General features: G+C 44.3%; 1 protein-coding gene across 1 annotated transcript in view; it reads right to left on the bottom strand.

Annotated features, from left to right (window-relative positions):
- The window catches only part of RMND1 (required for meiotic nuclear division 1 homolog), a 372302-nt gene that overhangs the window by 177088 nt on the left and 171307 nt on the right, over positions 1-23907 (bottom strand). The window contains exon 6 of the mRNA XM_086921342.1: positions 12371-12471. Coding sequence (XP_086777468.1) covers positions 12371-12471 — 101 coding nt within the window. The remainder of the gene's footprint in view (positions 1-12370; positions 12472-23907) is intronic.

Here is a 23907-nt window from a genome sequence, read left to right as displayed (position 1 = left end):
TCCCTGGCAAGCAGCTAAGATCAGTCAGCAAGAATCTGGTGACAGTTCCCAAGCTCAGGAAAGCCAGATATGGGGGGGGCTATTCGCTGGCTGCAGCTAAATTGTGTAATTCCCTCCCTCTTCCAATATCGGCTCTGGAAATCCATTTGCTCTGTAAGGCCTTGAAGACCTGGCTCTTACCCAACTTGAATCTGTAAGCCCTTTTACCTATGGGCAACTCTGTACCCTGATCCCTTTCTGCAGCGCCTTGATGCCCCATGGCTAAGTTTGAACTTTACAAAGCTTGTATTCATTCATTCATCAGGTATCCTGTTTCGGGCCATCATTTCCTGCAAAGAGATGCAGCGTCAGTGTCCCACCTTCAAACTATGAGGACTATAAAGCATCTTCATGTGATTAGCAACATTAACATTTTGCTTGTTTGATTGATTCATTAACATTTTCCTTTGAGAGACCATATCAACATTACAAAAGGCAGGTACAACCATACTACTTGTTCATCACCATCACAACCATTGGTAGAAATGTAAACCAAAGGTACCTATTCAAGAACGAGGAGTGTTCGAGTTTGATTTTTAGTGCTGGATGGGATAATCCTCACCCTTAATATAAACTTACCTTAACTTAAGCTAGGCACTGTTAGACCTGGCACCTTGGCGTGAGTCTCCCTTCCACTTTTTGCTGATGTGCCTCTGATGTTTTGCTGGTTTTCCGATACTCAGGGCACTGCGCCACGGCTGACCCGTGCCGCAGTGCAAGTGCTCCCTACTGTAAATTGTACATGCGATTGGTATCCATGATTGGTTCATTGGATTTACTGTTAGTCCCTAGTAAAGTGCACTAGAGAGTGCCGGGGCTTGTAGATGCCAATACTGCTAGTGGGCTTGCAGCGCTGGTTGCGCCACCCACCGAAGCAGCCATAAAGATGTGTCTGGGAACTGCGACCGCAGAACCCGCGTGCGGTCTCGTACTGTCACGCCAGCTGGGCAAGTGCACCCACTTGCCAGCCCCGAACCTTCCCATGACTACATATTAGTCACCCCTATGGTAGGCCTGCGGGCAGGGTGCGTTGTAGGTGTAAGGTAGGACAAGCCCTGATGTGTGTGGCATGTCCTAGTAGTGACTTACCACCAAAACCGTATTTCACTATTGAAGGCTACCTGCTCCATTAGGCCAGACTGAGCTGCTGGAATTATTACACCCTATAATCCCAGCAGGCTCAAGGAGCATGGTAGCGAGTCATGTTTAGTATGCCTGAACTCAGGATGATAAAATATTTCTTTTAGTAAAGTTTATTTTAGTATCCCGGGTTTGCAAATGCTACTTTTAGATAGTTAGCATTTGCTTGCCTAACCATTTCAGCCGCCTCTGCTGGTATGTGTATCTGACTGTCTGGGACGTGTGAGTGACAGGGCTGGGGGGATGACAGGTGGTGAATGCGCAGATTACACCTTAGTGGGAGGTGGGAGTGCCTCTTGACTCGAACTGTAACTGTGCTCTGCCACCACAATGCTGGCTCCACCTCCTGTGTGGCGTCTGATGCGCCTGCCCCTCACACTGAAAGCAGAAGCCAGAGTACACCCGCCAGGGTACTCAAGGACTGAGAGTGGCTATGCAAAGGCCCCCCTGGCCTGCGAGAACAAAAAAATTGGCCTAAAAAAAAAGGAGCCCTGCTCCTTGAAAATCAGATCCTGTTTGGGCCACAGAAGGACTCTGCCCGACGAGAAGGACTGTGAGAGACAAGGAAGGGTGCTGACTCTTGCCTGTGTCTGGTGCCTTGCTGCCGAAGGAGGGGAAGAAGAAAAGACTACGAGAAGACTTTTGCTTTACTTTGTGCCAAACTCTGCTAAAGAGATCTCCAAGGGCTTGCAACTGAACTTGCCCCCTGACCAGCGCCCCAGGACCAGTGGGCGCTACCCCCCTGAAAGAAAGCGACTGCGGGTGCTGACCCTCGCGGCAGTACCGACGGAGGAATCTCCTCCAAGGCGACGACATCTACCTGACCACCGTGACCGGGGCCCAAAGCAACAGCGAAAGCAAAGTGAGGACCAGCCGCCGCTGGCCCGAACACCGTGACCGCAACTGCACCGGGAGCCCGAGAGCAAAGCGAAGGAGGACCCGTCCGGTCCAGGCTCTCGAGTGGACTGCGCTACGAACAGCCACTCACCTGCAAAGACGGACAGTTGCCCTGTGAGAATCCGCAAGGTCGGTAACCTGCCCGACAGCCCAGCTGTGAGCGCACAGCTGCACCGGCACTTGGCTGGGTACGTCCTGCACTTGGGGACCGTACTGCCACTTGCCACCACCGCACAGCCGCCGCCGCCAGGGTCGGAGCGGACGACGAGGAGAGGACCCTGCCGCCACAGAACACCGCTGCCCCGGATGACCCGTGAAACGCTCGGCTGAGAGCCGCAACGAACAGCGACCCCGGGAAGGCAACGCGACGTGGGACAGATCCCCTGAGAGCCGCCTGCTCCACAAGAACTTTGTTGACATCGGCCTGAGGGCCCTAAGAGAACGCTTAAACTGCTAGAAAGAACTGTGGTAACCTGAACTGAGTAATTTGCAACCGTTATCGTAAAGTACGTTGACTGTATTCACAAGCCTGCTTAAAATCTATATAAAGATATATATTTTTACAGAATACTGTCTGGTCTCGTTGTGTGGTGGGTTGGTTGTAAAGGTGTACTATTGCAAGTGTTTAACCCTATGTGCCCCAAAGATTAGCCTACGACTGCTTAAGCCACACTACCTAGAGGGTAAGCAGAGGTTGTCTGGAAGGTAACCCTCAGCCCTGACGAGGAAGAGAGAGTCCCTGCTTGTCGCTAGTGTTGCACTGCGCCAACTAGAGCCTCCCCCTTCCTACAGGCACATTTTAACTTTATGTCAGGACCAGCGGCGAGTATTATGTTAGTTCAAAGCTTACTCACCACTAACTGTGCCACATCCACCACCGGGTTAAAGTAGAACTTCTTAAAAGTAGAGTCTGTAGCACGCATGAGATCCTCAAGGCATGCACCAAAACAAAAGACTTTTGAAGCCATTGTGCCACACGTTTAGTGTGTCACAAATAATTTAGTGTCTGTAACAGCTTCCTGCATCACCCAACGGGCTGTGATACAGACAAAGCCTTACACCGCTTTCTTAGTCCAGGAGGAGTTGCCTCTTCCCGGGAGATCGAACCTTGTCGATCATTTGCTCATACGCCTTGAGACATTGTACCACACAAAGCTTGGGAGACCCTGCAAACGTTTGGGTAAGAAATGGTGCAGGTACTGGACTTGGTATGCCTAGTGACTGTGAAAACTACACCATTGGATGAGAACACAGGCTGATATGTCCAAAGCATGTTCGAAGGCAACTGAGAGCCTTCTTTTCCAGTTTTTGCCTAGCCACTGCGCTACATAGCTAGCCACCTTCTCTGCCAGGACCCACACAGCTGATCTGTGATGGGACAATAGTGTTAGAATCCAGCATATCAGATACATCATGCAGAGCGGGAGCAGAATCCGAAGACAGACGCCAGGGCCTGAGCAACCCACTTCTTCGTCTTATTCAGGGGTGTGCCCATCCGAGAGGGTCAGGGGTGCTAGGGTGGGGGGGCTCGGAAAAAGGCTCAGCCATAATGCAGACCCCACAGGGCCTCAAGAAGCACAATACAGACCCCAGAGGGGAGTTCAGAAGTGTAAAGGGGCAAATACAGACCCAGCTCTGGGCTGGGCGTCACACTGGGCAGCAGGACAAGGCTTGACCGCAACCAGGCTCCTACGGCGTGCGCTGTACTTCCAATATGAGGGAGATGCGCGGGTTGAAGCCAGAGTGCCATGCTGAGGACAGCACCCTCTACGGGTATCGGGTCCTTACTGCAGTTCACAGGAGAAAGGAGTCTCAAAAGGAGCGCTGGGGCGTTACCGCGACTTATGCGGGGAATCTGAAATTAAAGCTAGCGAGTGTTAGCGCTACAAGTCACTATTTGTCAATAAGGTTCAAAAAGGCACAAGTAATGCCCAATTTGAGAAAGAAAATAAACACGACTTAACTGGCTGCTGAGCAGCGAATACAGAAGGATAATGAACAGCGATAGAGCACTATGCTGGGACTCAGTTGTTGACACTGAAGGACGCAAGGACTTTGATTTGTTTCCCTGGTGTTCATAGGAAAAGTGGTTTTGATGCTTTAATGGCTGCTATCAATTTGAGAATTAAAGGGCAGAAGGAAAATCTAATCCTCACCTTCTGTCCTGACAGAATTCACCATCATTAAACTAAGTGGCATTCTAAAATTCTTATTGTTGGGATTTGTTATGTTACGGTGGAGTCTGCTTCTGGTGATTGTACCTTCATCCCTCTCTGCATACAGCACTCACCTGAGGAGCAACACTATTGCAGATATGTAGTCCTTGAAGAGTGGGCAGAGGATGCTGTAGCTCAAGCAAGTAGCAACACTCTTCACTTGGTGGGATTTCTTGAGGTGGCAGAGGATGTCCGACCTGAGAAATTTCTTGAACACTGGATAGCTATCTTTTCATCAGAAAACAGACTTGCTTCCTGCTTCATATTATTGAAGAGTGCTTTTGCTCATAGACCTTCTAGTGAAACATGCCTTCTAATGATTGCCAAAATCCTCAACTACAAGCAGAACAGGACTTGGTCTCAATTTTCAGTGTGGGTCCGCACCCACATATTTTCAGGAGTTGTCTGGGCCTTCCCCTTACCTGGCAGCACCGTAACTATTATTTGTAGATCATACTCTGCCGCGAACTTGCTAGAGCGCCATTCTTCCTGTGTATTCAAAACCCCACGCAGAACCAATCGTTCTGCATCTTAGTATTCACATATAGCAGCAGTTTATTAGTAATTCTGGATAAAAAATATGCATACAGAAATTAAAGAAATTAATAAATTAGTCACACCCAAAAAATTTAAGATACTTGGAAAAAACCTATTCAACGATTCCTTAATAATTAAAATTACTCAGTAGCGATGCAGAGAATCCTCCAAGATGTAATTAAAAAGAGAAGTATAGCACAGGTGAACAGAATAGAGAAATCAGATTTAAATCCTCAAAGCATAATCTCTTGGCTATCCTCCCTAGGGTTTAACAAAATGTTTGACAGCCATTTACCCCTTGGTGATGCATAAAAGGACAAGAGAATATAAACTGGGCCTCAGATTCCCTAAAGTCCAATCAGTAAAAGCAGTCTTTAATCAACAAATCTTACCGACCCCAAGCCTTGGTAAATCCAGCCATGGGGAGCGGGTCTGTGCAAAACTTGATATATAAAGCTTTCACCAATGGATTTTCAAATTGATTTAAATAAAATTCAAACCAGGGCATCTAAAAAAAATGGTGTCATTTTATCTAGGGCTGTGTTGCTCAGCCCTGTTGCACACCACCAATGGTATGTCATCAGTACAACGCATTTGTTATGACATGCATCTCAGGATAGTCGTAAAATTGATGCGTCATAAGATGTTTTGTGCTTCAAATGCTTGATTTGGATGAAATGTTATTCATTTTTTCTCTGTCAAGTTATAAAACCGAATACAAAGAATGCATTAAAAAACACATGTTGAGATTGCAAAAACTCAATGTTGGTCTTTATTCTTATTTTTTGGATCCGACTTTTTGGAATGCTACCTTAAGGCCTGTTACCTTATGTGCTCCTCCGTGCTGGTGAATGCAGTAAAGAAAAAACACATGTAATTGTAAACTAGATAAACTACACTCTCTTGAGGCTAAGGTACATTTGGTGGTATTCTCCTGCTCGTTGCAGCGGAAACATTTGAGGAATACTCCAAGGTTAATCATTGAGCAAAGGTAATAACATTGCCCAACCGTCCCATGCTGGATTCTGTGAATGCCTGCTCTCTTAGACTTTCAGTAAAATTTTACATAGATGGCAAATTATTAAAAAGTCAACTGTCTGATATGCAGCCGTGACGAGTACCTTTGACCATATCAATGGGACTAAGGAAACATTCCACTGGTCGTGTAACAAAGCTCTTTTTAAATCCCTCTGTCTAACTCATCAAGCCTTTTAAAAAACTTGTGTCACCGCTACCAAGGCTCACATTACCTACAACGACCCGACACATGATCGGCAGTCATCTTCCAGTTTGGGCAGTGGCTCCTCATTTTAGGCAAACAAGTCTCTGAGGACAATCTTTTGTATTTCATTTTATTTAGTTCTTGAACGTTCATAGCATTTTCCAGAACAAATTAAAAGTTGATCATTTTAATACATTTTTGGTAAATTTTTACTTTTTCACCATCTTCACTGCATATACCTCACCAAAAAAAGATTACAGTAAATATATGTGAAACTGGGGGAATTAAGGGTGGCCGTTTAGCAGTTTGAGAATGGATCTTCAAAGGTAAGCAAAAGAGAAATGGGCAAAATGAGGGTTTCTGTGCACTAATGGATCTGCCCTACCCTCCACATAGGAAGAGATACATTTAGAAATGGCTAGGAATACGGACTGACACAAGTTGAAATGGTCAGGAAATGACTGTGGGCAATAGAGGCCATGACAGTGTAAACGGACAGATGATGACTCAAAGCATCAGATAGGTTACAAGCTACGGGTGTCAATAAAGGTGAGTTTGAAGTACACCTGGATTGCATAACTAAGATCATAGCCCAGATGCAGGCTGATTAGCATTAGAAGGCTCCTTAACCTTGATTTAATCCACCGGCTGGAGATTTCTCCGTATTGACCTTGTTTCTGGTTTATGGGTATGTGCTATAATTCACTGTATAAAAAGCAATACACTTTATTTAAATATAATTAAATAAATAAGGCAACACTGTTTATCATGCAGCATGCTATGGTAACAATCGTCTTTTATAAAAGCAGTACATACCAGTATGATGGATTGGGGTTTAGTTAAAGGATAGTAAGTTACAACAATGCATGAAACTGAAGGAATAGCACAAGCACATTCTGAAATCCTGCAATGTATTATCACAACCCAAACTAAGTAAGAAGGCATACTGGACACAGATATAATTTTCAAAATATAGTGTGTGTTTTTCCTTAACAGAATAAGGAGAAATCTGCATTGGCTTCCTGTGAACAAGCAGATGGTGCAGAGCATTAATATCGACAGTGAAATATCGTGGAACAAATATATCGCCGCAGAAATATCGTTTGGAAGAAATATCGACCTCAAAAATATAGATGACAAGAATATCGACTGGCAGGTAAGTAATATCGATTACAAAAATATAGTTGTAATAAATATTTTTTACAAAAATATAATTTACTAAAATATCGATTTTTTAATAATGTTATGTATTTTAGCGTTTTAAATAAGAATTGTTTGTTATTTTATTATAGGTTTTAGAATTTTTCTACTTATTAAATTATTTTAGTTTCATTTTGCGTTACTAGTCCTGTAGCGGGTATACGTTTGTGTTGCGAGACAATGCGATGAGAAATGCACGCGGTGTAGCAACCAGCGCCGTTGCCTTAACACGTGGTGAGCGAGCGGCTGGGGTTTTCTGGTGGGTGTGAGGCGCTGCTCGGGTATTGTAAAAGGAGCAAGAGTTGTTTCAGCAGTTGTCCAGCCTGGGTTACAGTTATCAAGTGGCAAGAAGCAAAATTGGTAAATTGGGGCGAAAATGCAAGCAAGAGAACCAGTTTCATCGCCGCGGCCTCCTTGCCACGTGCTGGAGCTGGGTGGAGGCGCTGCAGGAAACTCCATAGCTTCAAGGCGTTTTATTTTAGGAAGGAATAATTTTACCCAATAACTAAAGTTGTTTTGGCAACTTTTTCCAAAGACTACTATTACTTTCAAGAGTAAAAAAAATACAAATTACTTATTTATGTGATTGCGGCAAAGCCTGTGGCGTTCCGTGCGTGTGCCTACCTGCACGCTGCTTGCCGTCCGGGGATCCTGACCTGCCTTCAGCCTCGTCTGCCTGGGGATTCGAGCGACCTGCTGAGGGAAAGCTGCTGCCACCACACCGCACCTGCTGTCTCCTCCCCCCGCCGCAGCCCTCCAACACCGGGACTGCCGCAGAGCGGGGGAGTAGAGACTACAGTCCCCAGAAGCCTCCGCGACTGGCCCGGAAGTCGCGTGGAGGCTTAGCGCCCGGAGGCGCCGTTAAAGGGGCTGGCCTTGCGGTGGAGCGGGTGTGATTGCGCCAAAGCCTGTGGCGTTCCGTGCGTGTGCCTACCTGCACGCTGCTTGCCGTCCGGGGATCCTGACCTGCCTTCAGCCTCGTCTGCCTGGGAATTCGAGCGACCTGCTGAGGGAAAGCTGCTGCCACTACACCGCACCTGCTGTCTCCTCCCCCCGCCGCAGCCCTCCAACACCGGGACTGCCGCAGAGCGGGGGAGTAGAGACTACAGTCCCCAGAAGCCTCCGCGACTGGCCCGGAAGTCGCGTAGAGGCTTAGCGCCCGGAGGCGCTGTTAAAGGGGCTGGCCTTGCGGTGGAGCGGGTGTGATTGCGCCAAAGCCTGTGGCGTTCCGTGCGTGTGCCTACCTGCACGCTGCTTGCCGTCCGGGGATCCTGACCTGCCTTCAGCCTCGTCTGCCTGGGGATTCGAGCGACCTGCTGAGGGAAAGCTGCTGCCACTACACCGCACCTGCTGTCTCCTCCCCCCGCCGCAGCCCTCCAACACCGGGACTGCCGCAGAGCGGGGGAGTAGAGACTACAGTCCCCAGAAGCCTCCGCGACTGGCCCGGAAGTCGCTTAGAGGCTTAGCGCCCAGAGGCGCCGTTAAAGGGGCTGGCCTTGCGGTGGAGCGGGTGTGATTGCGCCAAAGCCTGTGGCGTTCCGTGCGTGTGCCTACCTGCACGCTGCTTGCCGTCCGGGGATCCTGACCTGTAGCGGGTTGTGGGTTTATAGGGAAATAGGGTGGGAAGTAGTTTAATTATGTAAAATTAATTTATTAATGTGTCAATTAATTGATTAATGATAGTTTAATAATTCGTTGTTAATTAATTTCAATTAGTTAATTAATAATTAAGTATGTTAATTGTTTAATTTATTTTAGGTGTGTGTTGTGGTGTTTTATATATGTAAATGGTGTGAAGGGTGGTACGTAATTATTTTTGATTGATTAATTATTAAATAGTTTAAAATAAATTTCAATTAATTATTTAGTAATTATTAATTGTAATTGTGTATTTAATTTTAGGTGTGTGTTATTGTGTATATATGTGTAAATGGTGTGAAAGCTGGTAAGTAATCAATTGTTTAATTAATAAATAATAACAACATTTTTAAATAACTAATTAGTAATTATTAATTGTAATTGTGTAATTAATTCTAGGTGTGTGTTGTGGTGTTTATATGTGTAAATGGTGTGAAAGCTGGTAAGTAATTGTTTAATTAATAAATAATAAAAAAAATCATTAATTAATTAGTAAATATTAAATGTAATTGTGTAATTTATTTTAGGTATTTGTTGTGGATTTTATAGTGCTAAATATTTTTTTTATCTTTGTTAATATATTTATATATTAATTATGTTAAAATTAGAAATTACATTTATTGAAAATGTTGATATTTTTTATTTTTTATTGTTTTGGGATCCTGCACTTTCCCTAATTTTGAACTCACTGGAGTGGGAATAGTAATGTTTACCCCTACGCTATCTTGCGCTTTCCCTACTGTTGCACTCATTGGAGTGGGAATAGTAATTGTTACCCCTACGCTATCCAGCGCTTTCCCTACTGTTGCACTCACTGGAGTGGGAATAGTATATTTTACCCCTACGCTACCCAGCTCTTTCCCTACAATTGCACTCACTGGAGTAGGTATAGTAATTTTTACCCCTACGCTATCCAGCACTTTTCCTACTGTTGCACTCACTGGAGTGGGAATAGTAATTTTTACCCTCCCGCTATCTAATGTTTTAACTATTAATGTTTTTATTTTGTTATTAAATGTATGTATTATTTTTATATAATTAATAAAGTTCATAAATTAAATAAAGATAATAGTTAATAAAATGTATTTAAGTAAATATATGTATATGTACACTTTTGTGTGTTTATATTAATTACATTTAGATAATTTGTTATCTATACTACTAGTATAAAGAGAGACCAGAAACCTTTTGGCAAGGTTAACACGGGAACCACAGCGCCAATCCACACACCCAATACATTGTTGGAATCCTCAGGGTGTGTAGATGGACATAGGCGACATAAAATAAAAAAAAAAACGTAAATTAAAAAATAAAAATTTCTAAACAAAGTAGTCCCTTAAAACTAGCGCCGGCCGCGACGTAGCGCTGACCGCGACCTAGACGTAATGACGCCATGCGGGGAGGAGCTTTGACGTGCGGCGAGGAGTGGCGGTGAAGTCCGGTGCGGGCGGCTCAGGTAAGGCAAAGGCAGGCAGGAGGTGGGCGGCGGGCGGGAGGCGCGAGGCGGGTGGGAGGCGGTATGGGCAATGTGGGGGGGGGGGGGGGGCGACGGCGAGGCGGGAGGGATGCGGTCTGGGCAATGTCGGGGTGGGCGGGAGTGCACAGAGGCTTAAAATGCTGCCCTCAGCCCCCTTCTGACCCAGGCAGCGCCGGGGCGGGCTGCTAGTAATTAGTTAAAATATTTTAAATTTAATTTGTTAATAATAATAATAATATTTAATTAATTTATGTTATTTTTTAAAGTCAATATTTTTTACATCTATATTGTTTACATCAATATTTTTGAGTCGATATTACTGTGCTTACCTTTTTAAGTATAGGGAGGCGATATTTTTGTTATCGATATTTTTACATCAATATTTTTTTCATCGATATTTTTGATATTGATATTTTAACATGGATCCCAAGCAGATCTCATCTAAGAATCTTCCCTAATACAGAGAGGAAAGAACCAACCCGTTCCAGCTTATCTGTCATCCAGGATATGCCACTACTCATCTAAGAACTCTGCGCTCATCTAGGCCATCTGGCCACAATTCCTAGTGTCCGCCTAACCAAAGATGGGGGCAGATCCATTTCACTCCTGGAATAGGTTCCAAGTAGAATCGCAACAAATTGAAGTAGAGAATCTTTTCAGAAAGAAACATAAGACGTGGCTCTCTTTTTCTTACTCTGCGTATAGCATTGGGACACTCTTTCTGTGTAGCCATGCACTTAACAAATCCTGTCATTCATTCATTAATGCTTCTAATCAAAGTAAAGTTTATTTTAGTGTTGGTGCACTGCAACAAAACAATGCGACTCTATTCAAAACCATGCATAAAATAGAAAATTCAGCACAGTGAGTAGTTGCACTTATCAAATATATAAGAAGTAGGGAGAGAGGCTAAATATAGTTGTTAGTGTGGTAGTTTGTTTTCTAGAGTTAAATGCACTGTATAGACCCATAGTACTCTGAAAAGATCACTTCAATCAAGAAAATCCATAGTCCAAGCCCTTATAATTAGTCGCCTGGACTATGGGAATTTGTTAATTGCCCCAGTGAATGAAGGATTGTTCACAAAAGTTAAGGCGGTCCAAAATACTACAGAACATTTAGTATGCCATCTTCCACTCCTATCGTCTTCAGTACCCATCCTACGAAGCCTACACTGGCTGCCTATAAAAAGTGTTCAAGATTTAAACTTCTCTGTTTGGTCCACAAATACCTTTATGGGACCAGACTACAGTATTTACAGAAAAAACTTAATTGGTATTCCCCCACTAGGAGTCTATGGTCCTGCGGGAAACACCTATTACACCCCCGCAGGGGTAGCGCTGCAAGAAATGGGAGGCAGATCATTTTCGTACCTAGCTCCCTAATACTGGAATCAGCTCCCAATACCCATGTTAATATTGACCACAGACTATTCAAACAAGCTCTTAAAACAAGGATGTTCTAACCTTGCTTTAGTCTATTATTAAAATATCCTAATACGTAGATCATGTCTGAAGATACGCAGCAGTGCCTAGAGACTCTTTTTAGGGTGATTTGTAGTGCTCAACAAGTACCAATAATAAGATTATGAAACAAACAACGCACACTTGGAATGAACACTATAATGAAAGAACTGAAAGCATACATTGATTACGAGTTACTCTACATGATTCTTCCAAAGCAAGAAGCACAGCAATACAGGACACATTTTAATGTGGTGTGCCACAGATGACATGGACTACTTCTGTGAAATGCATACATTTAACATACAATGGCACAAATGAAATAAAAGGAAACCTCATATTGGATTCCTATCAATTTCTTTTATGTCTGTTTTCACTCAATAGATTTGGCAACAATACCAGTAAAGCACAGTTAAAGTAAACCCACAAGACTGAACGAGTGAGCGTTTTTTAGTATTTGAAAAGAACTGGTTAGCATAGCTTTTTGGGCATTTATCACATAATTGATTTAGGTATAACAAGTTTAGAAGTTCTTTCTTACACTCCTATCCTGTAGTTTATCTCTTCATTTTCCCAATGGACCAGGGCAACTTCATAGGGCTGTATTTCATGCCGTTCCAAGATTTGCATCGCGTGTTTCATCTGAAAACAAAGAATGGACACAAAACAAACAGCTTAGAAAGCAGACACAACTCGTATAAACTGTGCGTGCCTCCTTTGAAGTGAAAGTTGAAGTGATGTCCGCCACTCAAGGTACAAATCTAGTATTGCAATGCATCCGAATTCTAGGTCATGAAAGGAAGAGGGCTCCCATGCAGCACAAGCAGAAAGACCCTACGGGGTAAACGTTTCAGATGATGTAGCGTTGGCTCACATTTTGAAGAGTCAAGTATATGGGAGTGAGGGGGGGGGGGGGGTGGAGTGCATAATAATACACCAAACTTTAGCAGGATTAAGAAATAAATAACAATGTACACTTGAATTACTTGAAGTAAAGATGGAGTAAGAAAAATGTAGCAACAAATAAGAAAAATGAATACGGGTTTCAAATGATGGACAAAAGAGAAACATGCAAAAAAAGAAAAAATATGACGCATACAAAAATCAATGCAATATAAAAATAATTAAACCATTTATTAATAGATCTCCAGTAACAGAGCAAGACCAAGACACAATTTGTGGTCAAATCGCGAGGGAAAACATCAGATACAAGCTGGGTGCTTGTCCTTTTAAAGGATTCATCCTTCACACTTGGAAAAAAGTATGGAGCAAAAATATGTTGAGAATGATCTGGAGGCTGTATCCGAACAAGACTCCTTGAGGTCCAGAAAGTTCTGTGTGTGTTCTTGGTGAAGCTGGAACTTACTAGAGACATACTCTAAAAGAGCTGCAGCTTGATGTAGCATTGACAGTTTGTGTCTCACTTCACAACCTGCTTTAGATTGTTTTTACTGTAAAACGTATAACTACTCAAACACAGATCTTTGGAGGAGCCTTACTGTTACTTGGCCATCTGCAGACCGGTTAACTAAGATTCTTCTTAGTGACTACAAGATTCCTCTGTTCCAGGGTCTTCTCAATTTAGCAGCAGGCCAATCCTCTGGAAAAATGTCCACAGCAAACCTCAGCAGTCTAAACCACATCACTCTCCCACACAACTGATAGAAGTCCATTTACCGTCAGAACATCAGTAAATTGGCAAACCTTCACACCCAGCAGCTGTTTTTGAATACACCAGGCGACCGGTTACATTTAAATCCTGGCAATAGTCTGCTTTTATACCCCAGCAGGCAAAGAAGACTGTCTACAGCAAACTCAGCAATCACTATCCACTGACCTCGCAAACTAGACTTCCTAGCCCTCGAATTAGCTGTTGCAATAGGAACTCATGTAGGAATGGTTGCTTCCACTACAGGCAGCTAGAAATTATTTCACCCCTTAGCCAGTTGATCCTTCCTTTTTGTTCAATTATATTGATGATCAGAGTTACAGGTTTGTGCCCGTCTAGAAGTCCCTATTGATGCCCACACCCTGCAGAATATCAACCAGTTATTTTGAGGCACACATGATTGTTCTTACTTGAGCTGTTCTTGGTGTATCGTGTTTCTTCATCCAGTCAGACACGTTTGTTCATAGAATCAAAACGCTGGTGATATAGGAAGTACTTTGCATACTTAGTAGTGGGGCTGAAATCATACCGAAAATCACTTAAACCTAATTCCAAAGCTTCCTTGTACAGAAGATATTTTGCAAAGGAGCCATGCCACAGTTTTCATCGATAGGTTTTGAGTGAATAAACTGAAGTTAGCAGCATTATTTGGACGTTTAATAGAGCCCTGCATGTCACTTCATAGAAATTCCTGAAGTGCAGATAGTGGTGTTCTACCTTCAGTGTTAAATTCAGATTTCAAGGAAAGCTTTATATTTATGACCTTGAACCCTTCGTTGATTTGAGATTAAAAAGACATGTCAACATCGAATAGAATGTCCAGGTTTATTTTCCTACTTGAATAAAGATAGTGGGCTTCCTAGATTTTGTAACCATTCCAAAGCAAAGCATTTCTGAAGTACTCCAGCAGAAATAGGGGTCTCAGTCTTTGCTCCATTCAGAAAAAAAGGTAATTTTGTAGAAACCATTTATACAAATGGTTCAGGCAGTTTGTGATTTTATCCTAGACGTCTTGAAACTCATCCAATCAAATGTATACCTAAGTATCATCAGCATATATTTGGAAGTGTACTCCATGTTGTCTGAGAACCCGAGTTAGCAGGTGAATATATAAAATGAAAAGTAATAGCTAGAGTGCTGAGCCTTGAGGTACTTTAATGGGTGGCCTGGTGTATTCAAGAGTAGCTGCGAGGCGTGAAGAATTCCCAACACTTTGTAAGTAGACTTCCAGGCCTTGGAGTCCCCTCAATAACCGTGAAGTTACCTGTGTAACATACAGAAAAGAGGTTGAGTAGAGTCAGAGCAGAGTGCCGGTCTTCATCCACTTCATTAGGGACTTACTCTATTTTGTTGGTCAGTATGGTTTTGGTGCCTCTTCTTTTATTTATCTCAGATGGACTAATTTGTTGAGAGAGTTTATTATGTTATGTTAGAGTACCTCTAGTTTAGCGTCTGAGGCAATACATGGGGTCTCTCTGACCATTTTATTGATCTGATTAAAGTCTTCCATTTTTGCAGTGCTTGAATTCGGGATAGGATTATGTTCTATTGAATTGAGGCAAAATTGATATATAATGTTTGTGGGACTTTACCTTTAGTTTGGCATTTGTAATGTGAGAGAACACCAATTCTAATGTTTGGCCTGTTGTGCGAGTTGGACCTTTCACAACTTGGTTGGAGCACAAGTCTAGCATTATTTCCAAAATGTCTGGCACACGTGGAGAGATGGGATTTTCTACCTCTATGCTAATGTCTTTTACTGCTAATTTTCTGTATTGAAGATTGCAGAGATAAGGTTAGACTGAGGAATTCATCTAGAAAGAGGACATTGCATCCTAGTAGGCGATATATACCTGCAAATACTAATGAACTCTTTGAGTTGAGGATACATCGAGCTGTTGCATTTTATATCTGTATACCAGTATGTTTTGAGTCATGAGCTAGATCTACTTCCCCTCGTTTTGGCTTTCCGCTTCCTTTGAAGCCTTTTGAAGTTTTGGGGCATCAGCTCATCTAAAATTGTGATAGAGCTAACTACTTACCTATCACAGTTTTGTCAGTCTACGTATCTGCAGAACATTTCCACTGAGTAAGTCTTGAACCTAAGGGTTTTTTTAGTGCAGAACAGATATTAATGGCACCCACTTTCAGTTCACCCTTTGAAGCGTGTTGTGGGTTGGGTACTATTAGGTCTTAGAGTTCTTATTTGGTCTATGCCCATGTAAAGATTCAGTTAGTAGGGGCACACTATCGAAGAGGTACGATCAGTGATGAGTTAATGATATATATTTTAATGGGTTGATATGGATCTTTGGGTAGTCAGTCTGGTGCTCCTTAGGTTATATATTTCTGACAGGAGACAATGGTCTGTCTTGTAAGGTTCCCTGGCTGATGTACAAATCAATAGAACATGGTTATAGGCGATTCTGGTAGGCCAAGTGATGTCACTTGGAGTGTGAAGCGGCACTCAGCAGCATCCTGCTTTATTTGTGAGGATTGTTTTGGTTCTCTTAGGGGTGTAAAAGACCACTTAAAAAACAAGCATTTGCAATGCAGTAGGTCTCGCAGTTACAAGAGTTTCAGCTATTGGCATTGTAAATTAAAATGCCTTTTATTTATGTTTTTAAAACGAAAGCAAAAAAAGGCATTGTTATTCATAAATAGGGTGGCAAAGTATGATGAATCTGTATGAAATTGGGTAGACATTTACTAGGTCAAGCCCACTGCTGGCATTTAATGTCCAATGCAGCCACATCAGTAACAAGTTTAAGGAGGAGTCTAAAAAGGGTTCTTTTTTTAATAAGGTTGCTGCCATTGGACAAATCTGCATGAAATAAGATGAAATGGCCCATATGAATCGTAGTGCTAGAACCTCAGGCTTTGTGCCGATCCATCAAGGGGGCAAAGTTACAGAGGTGTGGGAATAATAGCTTTGACTTGGTACCTTATGACTAATTTAGACTTTGTTTGGCTTAGCATGCTAACCGACTGCCAAATTTCATGCATATTTGGCAAACATCACCAACATTACTACCAAATAAAAACATTTGGGACCACAACTCTTTAACACTGCTATTGCCAGGATCTGTGCCAACAGGTTGCTGTGGTTAAAGGCCATCCACAGCTGGCACCGCTGGGTCAGGGACTGGGAGCAGACCTTGTTCCTAGTGGTTGCTGCGCATACCCCAAAACCTGTGCGGTTGGACAGTCGTATATGTGGGCTGCTGCTGGTTTGAGTGGGTTTAATCACACTTCACGTGTCCTTCTGCTGCTTGGGACCCCAGAACAGGGTAGCTGCACCTTAACGGCTATTGTCCCCCAGGCATGGCTTAGTGACTGTCAAAGATTGTGCTGAGCTGGAAAAAATCCATATATAATCACAACATAAAGTGGGAGCCTGACAGGAACAGTTTGTGGCATTCACAGATTAGGCAAAGGTAAACAGCAGTTCTAAAAACTATCTTTTTTAGGCCTTGGTGGGGGTTCTGCAGTCCCAGCAGGGGAGTGGAGGTCATAACCTCCGTCAACCTGGTAGAGGACCATCCGCCATATTGACATGTTCGGAGACCCCCACCTGCCTGTTCGGGACGGGAGCCGTCACCACAGCAGCTCCCTTCACAACACTTACTTTGGTTGAGCGTGCCATGAATAAAGTAGATCTGGGTGAAATTGAAATTACGCCAGCGTAATTCGCATAACTGTGCAAAATTTGTGCTCCGTTTTTCAATGCAAGCTTCCCATAATTACGCCATTACGCTCCTTTGAGTAATTACGGTTTCTCAAGTGGTGCATTTCAGAACTTGAGCTTCTGTAACTGAATCGTTTTAACAGAGAGTGAACAGTGTGACGCTGTATTGTAAGGATGTATATTTGTACAGATGGGCCGTATCTCCAGGGTGATTCTAAGATGTTGCCAGAGAAAGAAATGTGAGAAACCTCAGTAATAAACTGCGCTATTAAAAGCCTGTTGTTAGAGCACATGAAGGTTTATACATTCGCACGTGACGCGATTATCCAAGGATGAAAGTAAGTCTAGGAACACCTGACAGTACTTCACTGCTGCTGCACAGTCACTCATTGATTCCTATCCTGCTCAAGGTTCTCCCACACAGGGCTCCTTGTTGAAAGCTGATAAAACCAAACAACACACGTTTGGCGGTGTGCAGTTTAAGGTTTCTAGTGCCAAATGTAGCACGTTGGTGACTTCAGGGAACGCAAGGAGTTTGGTGTCCACTGTGAACTTGAGGGAGGGTAACGAGGGGTCTGGCATGAATCAGTGGAAAGTGGTGCTGGTGGTTCGTACTCCTGGGGTTACTGAGCTTGAAATACAACCTCTTGAATGGATTCTATGCACTGAAGGATAACATACGTGTCAGATAGATTGGCAAGCACTTCAAAGCGGGGGACTACGTTCTCTATACAGGAGTAATCACTTGGGAAACCTTGAATTTATTGGGATGCCCACATAGGTCAAGGATAGAAGGGAGCCAGAGAGCGATGCATGATTCTGTTCACTAAGCAGTAAATGCTCAGCAAACAGGATGAAGGCCACTAATGTAAGTAACTAGAGGTCTGAGTTATACCGGTCTCTGACAGGCAGCCGGGCGCTCCACTGCAACTTCTCCCGTCATCTGCAAACAGAAATAAGTGAAACAAGCATTGGCCGCGCGGACGTAAAAGTAATGCCACGGGCCGCGAAATGGGAAAAAAAACAAGCAACAAACACAAGCGCCTTGCGCGGCAGGGGGGAGAGGAAGGGGCGGGCGCGATTCACTCGCAGGAGCGATAATTGCGACCAGATGGGCCGTGCGCTCCCGCAAATGAATCTCCTGACGTGCACCCGTTGCCATTGAAGGCAATGGAACACGTGCACGCGTTTGGCTGAAAAGCCAGAGCGACGGCAAAAGGCCATTTGCCTCTGCAGCGCATGCGATCTGCGAAGGTGAGATCTAAAAAAAAGAGAGAGATGTCTGCCATGAGGATGAATCATTATTGGAGTAAACTATGAGTTTTTTATGCTTGTTGCTTCAAGCTTTGTCATTGGAGAGCTGTTTATGCATGTTGCATCAAGCTTGTGTCAGTCTTTACATTTCTTAACCCTTGAAGAAAGTTAACTCAGATAGCCAGGTATCATGCCAGGAGTTCCGGTGAGAAGCTAACATCTGTTTTGATCTTGCCTTTTAATGGACTTGTGTACAGCAAAGACAGTACACAGAATTCTCATCATGGTGTGCACTTTTGGTTTTTTCTTGCCATTCTTGCGAGATGAAGTTGGCAGGAAGGGGGGAACAGGCAATGTAATAAAACATTTTAGTCATATAAAAATGAAAAGTAGAAAATGTGTGATTGTTAGAAGATCATGCAGGGAAGGAGGTAAAAGTGAGAGGTGGAAATAAATATATCAGTGCAGAATAGGGCCTGCATAAAAATAATCAACTCCCCATGCCTCCCATAAAAAAAACGTTTTAGAAATTGTGAAAGTGAGTTTTCTTACCCTACTGACGGGCAATTTCACTATTAAGTTTTTAGTATGTTAGCATAAAATTATCAGAGGTGTACCAATTATAGGCTGGGTTACACCAAAAATTGTTGAGGTCAAATGAGTTAGAATTGCCCAGATTTAAAATGTAAAATAGGGGGGCGTGGTCAAGATAGTGGCGAGTGAGATGCTTCTGTGAGTCTTTAAGGCGCCAACGTCAAATAGCTTACTTTTTGCAGCTCGATGCCGGCATCTGCAGCGGTGGGAGATGAGCCGTATGCACCAGGGCACGGTTCCGGCGGTTTGTAGTGGAGTTCGTGACTCCACAGAGGCAGATGCAGAGCAAATTATGCCACCACTGTCCTGAGACCCCAAAGCCTGCAGGAGAGAAGCGGCCCGCGCTGCGGGATCCCCGCCGAAGTTCCCAGCGGCTGTGAGGAGAGAAGGGATCGAGCTGTGCTCTGACGATCGGCGACAACCAGAGACAAGGTGAGGCCGGCGTTCAGCGGTGGCCCGCCGGCGCAGGCCCGCCGGCGCTGGTGATCTGGTGACCTCGCCTCTTTGACAGCCTGAGTGCGCGACCGGCTCTGGGTGGAGCAAGAGCCTCTGCTGAGGGCCAATCCGTTGCGGCCGATCCAGAGAGACCGCCCATGGAGCAGCATTGAAACCCCAGAGTCTGGAAGAGAGGAGCTGGCCTGCTCTGCATTGTGGCCCTGAGGGATCTCCTGCAGAGCCGAGCTCCCCAACAGAGAGAAGGTGAGGCAGCGCACAAAGACGCTGCCAGCACATGTCGAGTCCGATGAGAAGCACCCTGCAGTGAGCGAAACAATGGGCGGGAGTGGGCCACCCCATAGTGGATGCTTGACGAGGCGAGGGGGGCGCCGATTACCCTGATTGAGGGGATCTCCGGGCATCTACATGCAACCGCCCAGGCTGAAGGGGCCCCGGCATAGAAGTCAGTGCCACAAGCATACCCAGAGTCCTTTTTGGTGAAAGGCCCTGGCCACAGCGTCAGGCTTCTGAGCTTTGGCAGCGGCGAGGCAATGAGGGCCACGTGAATCACCTGACCCGGTGAGTCTTCCCCCGGGAAGTCCCAAGCACTGTAGTGAGGCTCATATCACCTCTTTCCCCCGTTTTTAGGTCTCGCCTGCTAATGCGCTTGCACATTGCTGGCGAGAGATATTGGGGCTTAACCAGAGCTTAACCATCGGCGGAATTCATACAGTTCACGTGAACACAAGGACGCGCATTCTCGCCACATGCACTTATTTAAACAATTTTCATTGGCTCTTCACTTAAGGTCCTCCCACCCTCTCCCTGTCCAGCGCGCGCCTCACGCTTATCACCCTCCTTTCTCTCCAGCACGCTAACACGCATCCTACAGCCTTTCTCCCATTGGCTCATCACTTTGGCTCTTCACTTTAGGTCCTCCCACCCTCTCCCTGTCCAGCGTGTGCCTCACGCTTATCACCCCCCCTTTCTCTCCTGCACGCTAACACGCATCCTACAGCCTTTCTCCCATAGGCTCTTCACTTTCTGCACGCTGCATTCAGCTGACCACTTTTCAGACCACTCTTCACAGCCTCTCCCTGTCCTGCGTGCGCCTCTCCCTCATACCAGCCCCTCCCTCCCACAGGCTCTCCTTTCATTGGCTCTTTACTTTGTGCACGGCAACAACACGAAGCCCTCAGCCATTCTCCCATTTTGCTGGCTACAACAGCCTCTCTCCCTCACTCTATAGCGCGCAAGTCGCTCGGCCATTTCATAACATAAACACACAGCACTCAGACTTTCTCTCCATCGCGCGCCATTTCTCCAAAGTCCCATTCTCCCATTTTGCTGGCTACTCCGACCACCCCCTCCCTCTCCAGCGTTCAACTTGCTCTCCAAATACGTACTTTGTCTGCGTACATATACTGAAACCCAGACTTGGACGTTAAGTGTTATAACATTTTTTTGGTAATAAACGAGCATCACTTAGACACACCAGCATCACTCAACACAACGCCAGCTTAACTAATCATCCACCACAACAGCATTACTCAGCACCACCACATTATCACTCAGCAGCACCAAAGCATCACTCACTGCCAACACAGCACCACTAAGAATAACACAACATCACTCAGCCCTGCACCAACATCGCTAAGCGCAACACCAGCATCACTCAGCACATCAAAATCACTCAGCACCACATCAGCAACACTCAGCACCACATCAGCAACACTCAGCACCACATCCGCATCACTCAGCAACACACCAGCATAACTCAGGAAAACACCAGCATCACTCAGCACCACATCAGCATCACTCAGCACCACATCAGCATCACTCAGCAACACACCAGCATCACTCAGCAACACACCAGCATCACTCAGCAACACACCAGCATCACTCAGCAACCCACCAGCAACGCTCAGCAACACACCAGCAGCACCACATCATCAATATGTATCGCCACAGCACCACTCAACACCACTACAGCGTCACTCAGCACCACTACAAAACTATGCGCAACACAAGAATGCTAAGTGGTGCTGTTGTGCTGCAGAGTGATGCTGTTCTGGTGCCAAATGATGCTGTAGTGGTGTTCAGTGATGCTGTTGTGGTGCTGAGTCTTCCTGTTGTAGTGTTGAGTGATGCTAGGTGATCCTATGGTGGTACTGAGTGATGCTGGTGTGTTGATGAGTGTTGCTCTGGTGGCGGTGAGTGATGCTGGATGTGTTGCTGAGTAATGCTAGCATTGCGCTGAGTGATGCTGGTGTTGCACTGAGTGTTGTGGTGGGGCTAAGTGCACCTCCACAGTACCACTCTACAACAGCACAGCATCACTCAGCATCACCATAGCATCACTCAGCATCACCATAGCAACACTCAGCACCAACACAACACCACAACACCACTCATCGACAACACATTATCACTCAGCAACACCACATTATCACTAGGCAACAACACACCATCACTCAGCACCATCGCAGTATCACTCAGCAACAACACAACATCACTCTGCACCACCACAAACAACACTCAGCACCACTACAGCACCACTCAGTACTACCACAGCACTACCACAGCATCACTAATCGACACACCAGCATCACTCAACACAACGCCAGCATCACTAAGCACCACTACACACTACAACAGCATTAATCAGCACCACCACATTATCACTCAGCACCAACACATTATCACTCTGCACGCCCACAGAACTCCCCCAAAAAAGCATCACTCTGCAACACCACTGAAAAAACAAACACCAACATATAATAACTACAAAAAATATACTGTTACTGAAAAAAAATGTTTTTAAAGACATTAACCACATCAATGCTACAGCAATTCATCTTCTGTGCTGCAGATCCTTGATTCCCATTGTTCAAGACGAGCTCAGCTCGTCATGAGCACACAAGCAGTGTACTGCAGGACGAGCTGAGCTCGTCATGAGCATGGAAGAGGTTAACAAGAATACACAAAGAAAAACAGTACAATAAACACTATTTCATTTACAGTAATGGAAAAAGTATAAAAAAATTATGGGAGTACATCACATAAAATAACTACATTGCAATATATTAATTCAAAGCAACTTTGATACATCAAATCTAGAAAGTACATTAGATTAAATAAGTACATTGCAATATATTACGACAAAAACACTTTAATACATAGCACAACAAAATAAGGAAGGTGCAATAGAAAGAAAATAAGTACATAAGCAAACTCAAAGGGTGACACAATAGGTCAGAAGGACATCATAATCAATAATAAAATCATTGCAATATATTAATAAGGAGTTATGTAATACATAGCACAATTACTATTCGGAGAAAATCAATCTCAATACACTAAGTACAGAAGCAAAGTAAAAAAATATATGGATATTTTATGAATACGTCACATAAAAACAATACATTTACATAAATTCAATAGGGAAAGATTAAAACATAGCACATCCACAGTTTCGAAAAATACATAACTATATACTAAGTACATAGGCAAAACTAAACAGTCTCGATACACACACGTATGAAGAAAATCAAAATCAATAATCCATAGAGAAATTCAATAATCCATAGAGAAATTGATGACAATAATCAAAATATTTACAATTGCCACAGCATTACTCTAAAACGACACAGCATAAGTCAGCCCAACAACAAACACTAAGCGACACACCAGCATCACTCGACCTCACCACAGCATCACTCATCGCAACACCATCCTCACTAAACACCACACCAGCATACCTCAGGACCACACCAGCATCACTGAGCGCCACATCACCATCACTGACCACCACTGTACACCAACACAGCACCACTCCGCACCACCACAGCATCAGTCAGCGCCACACCAACATCACTATGCGCCATTCAAACATCACTCATAGCCAACACAGCACCATTTAGCACCACCACAACATCACTCAGCAACACAAATTGCCACTACACCATTACTATGCAACACACCACCACATTATCACTCAACACACCCACTGCAACACTCAGCAACACTACACCATCACTAAAGAAGGACCAAATAACAAGCAGAAAATAACTCCGAATGGGACAGAACTTACTACCTAATAAACAACTCAATGAATTGGCCGAGCGACTTGCGCGCTAGAGAGTGAGGGAGAGAGGCTGTTTGGAAAAAAAAAGTTACGTTTATTAACAATTTTTTTTGTTTCCAAACAGACTCTCTCCCTCACTCGCTAGCGCGCAACTCGCTCGGCCATTTCATAACATACACGTACTTTGTCTGCGTACATATACTGAAACCCAGACTTGGACTTTAAGTGTTATAAAAAAAAAATCAGTATCAGGTCTGCATCATTCATTTCTATTAATCCAGCTAGAGTGGCGCTGCTCCAGAGTTTCCCCTTGCCATGTGTGTTTCGCGTCTGCGGCACAGGTGTAGTCCG

Source organism: Lissotriton vulgaris, chromosome 1_1 (assembly GCF_964263255.1).
Source record: "Lissotriton vulgaris chromosome 1_1, aLisVul1.2, whole genome shotgun sequence".
Lineage (NCBI taxonomy): Eukaryota > Metazoa > Chordata > Amphibia > Caudata > Salamandridae > Lissotriton > Lissotriton vulgaris.
Note: the sequence above shows the minus strand (reverse complement) of the source record. Positions and strands in the feature narration are given on the sequence as shown.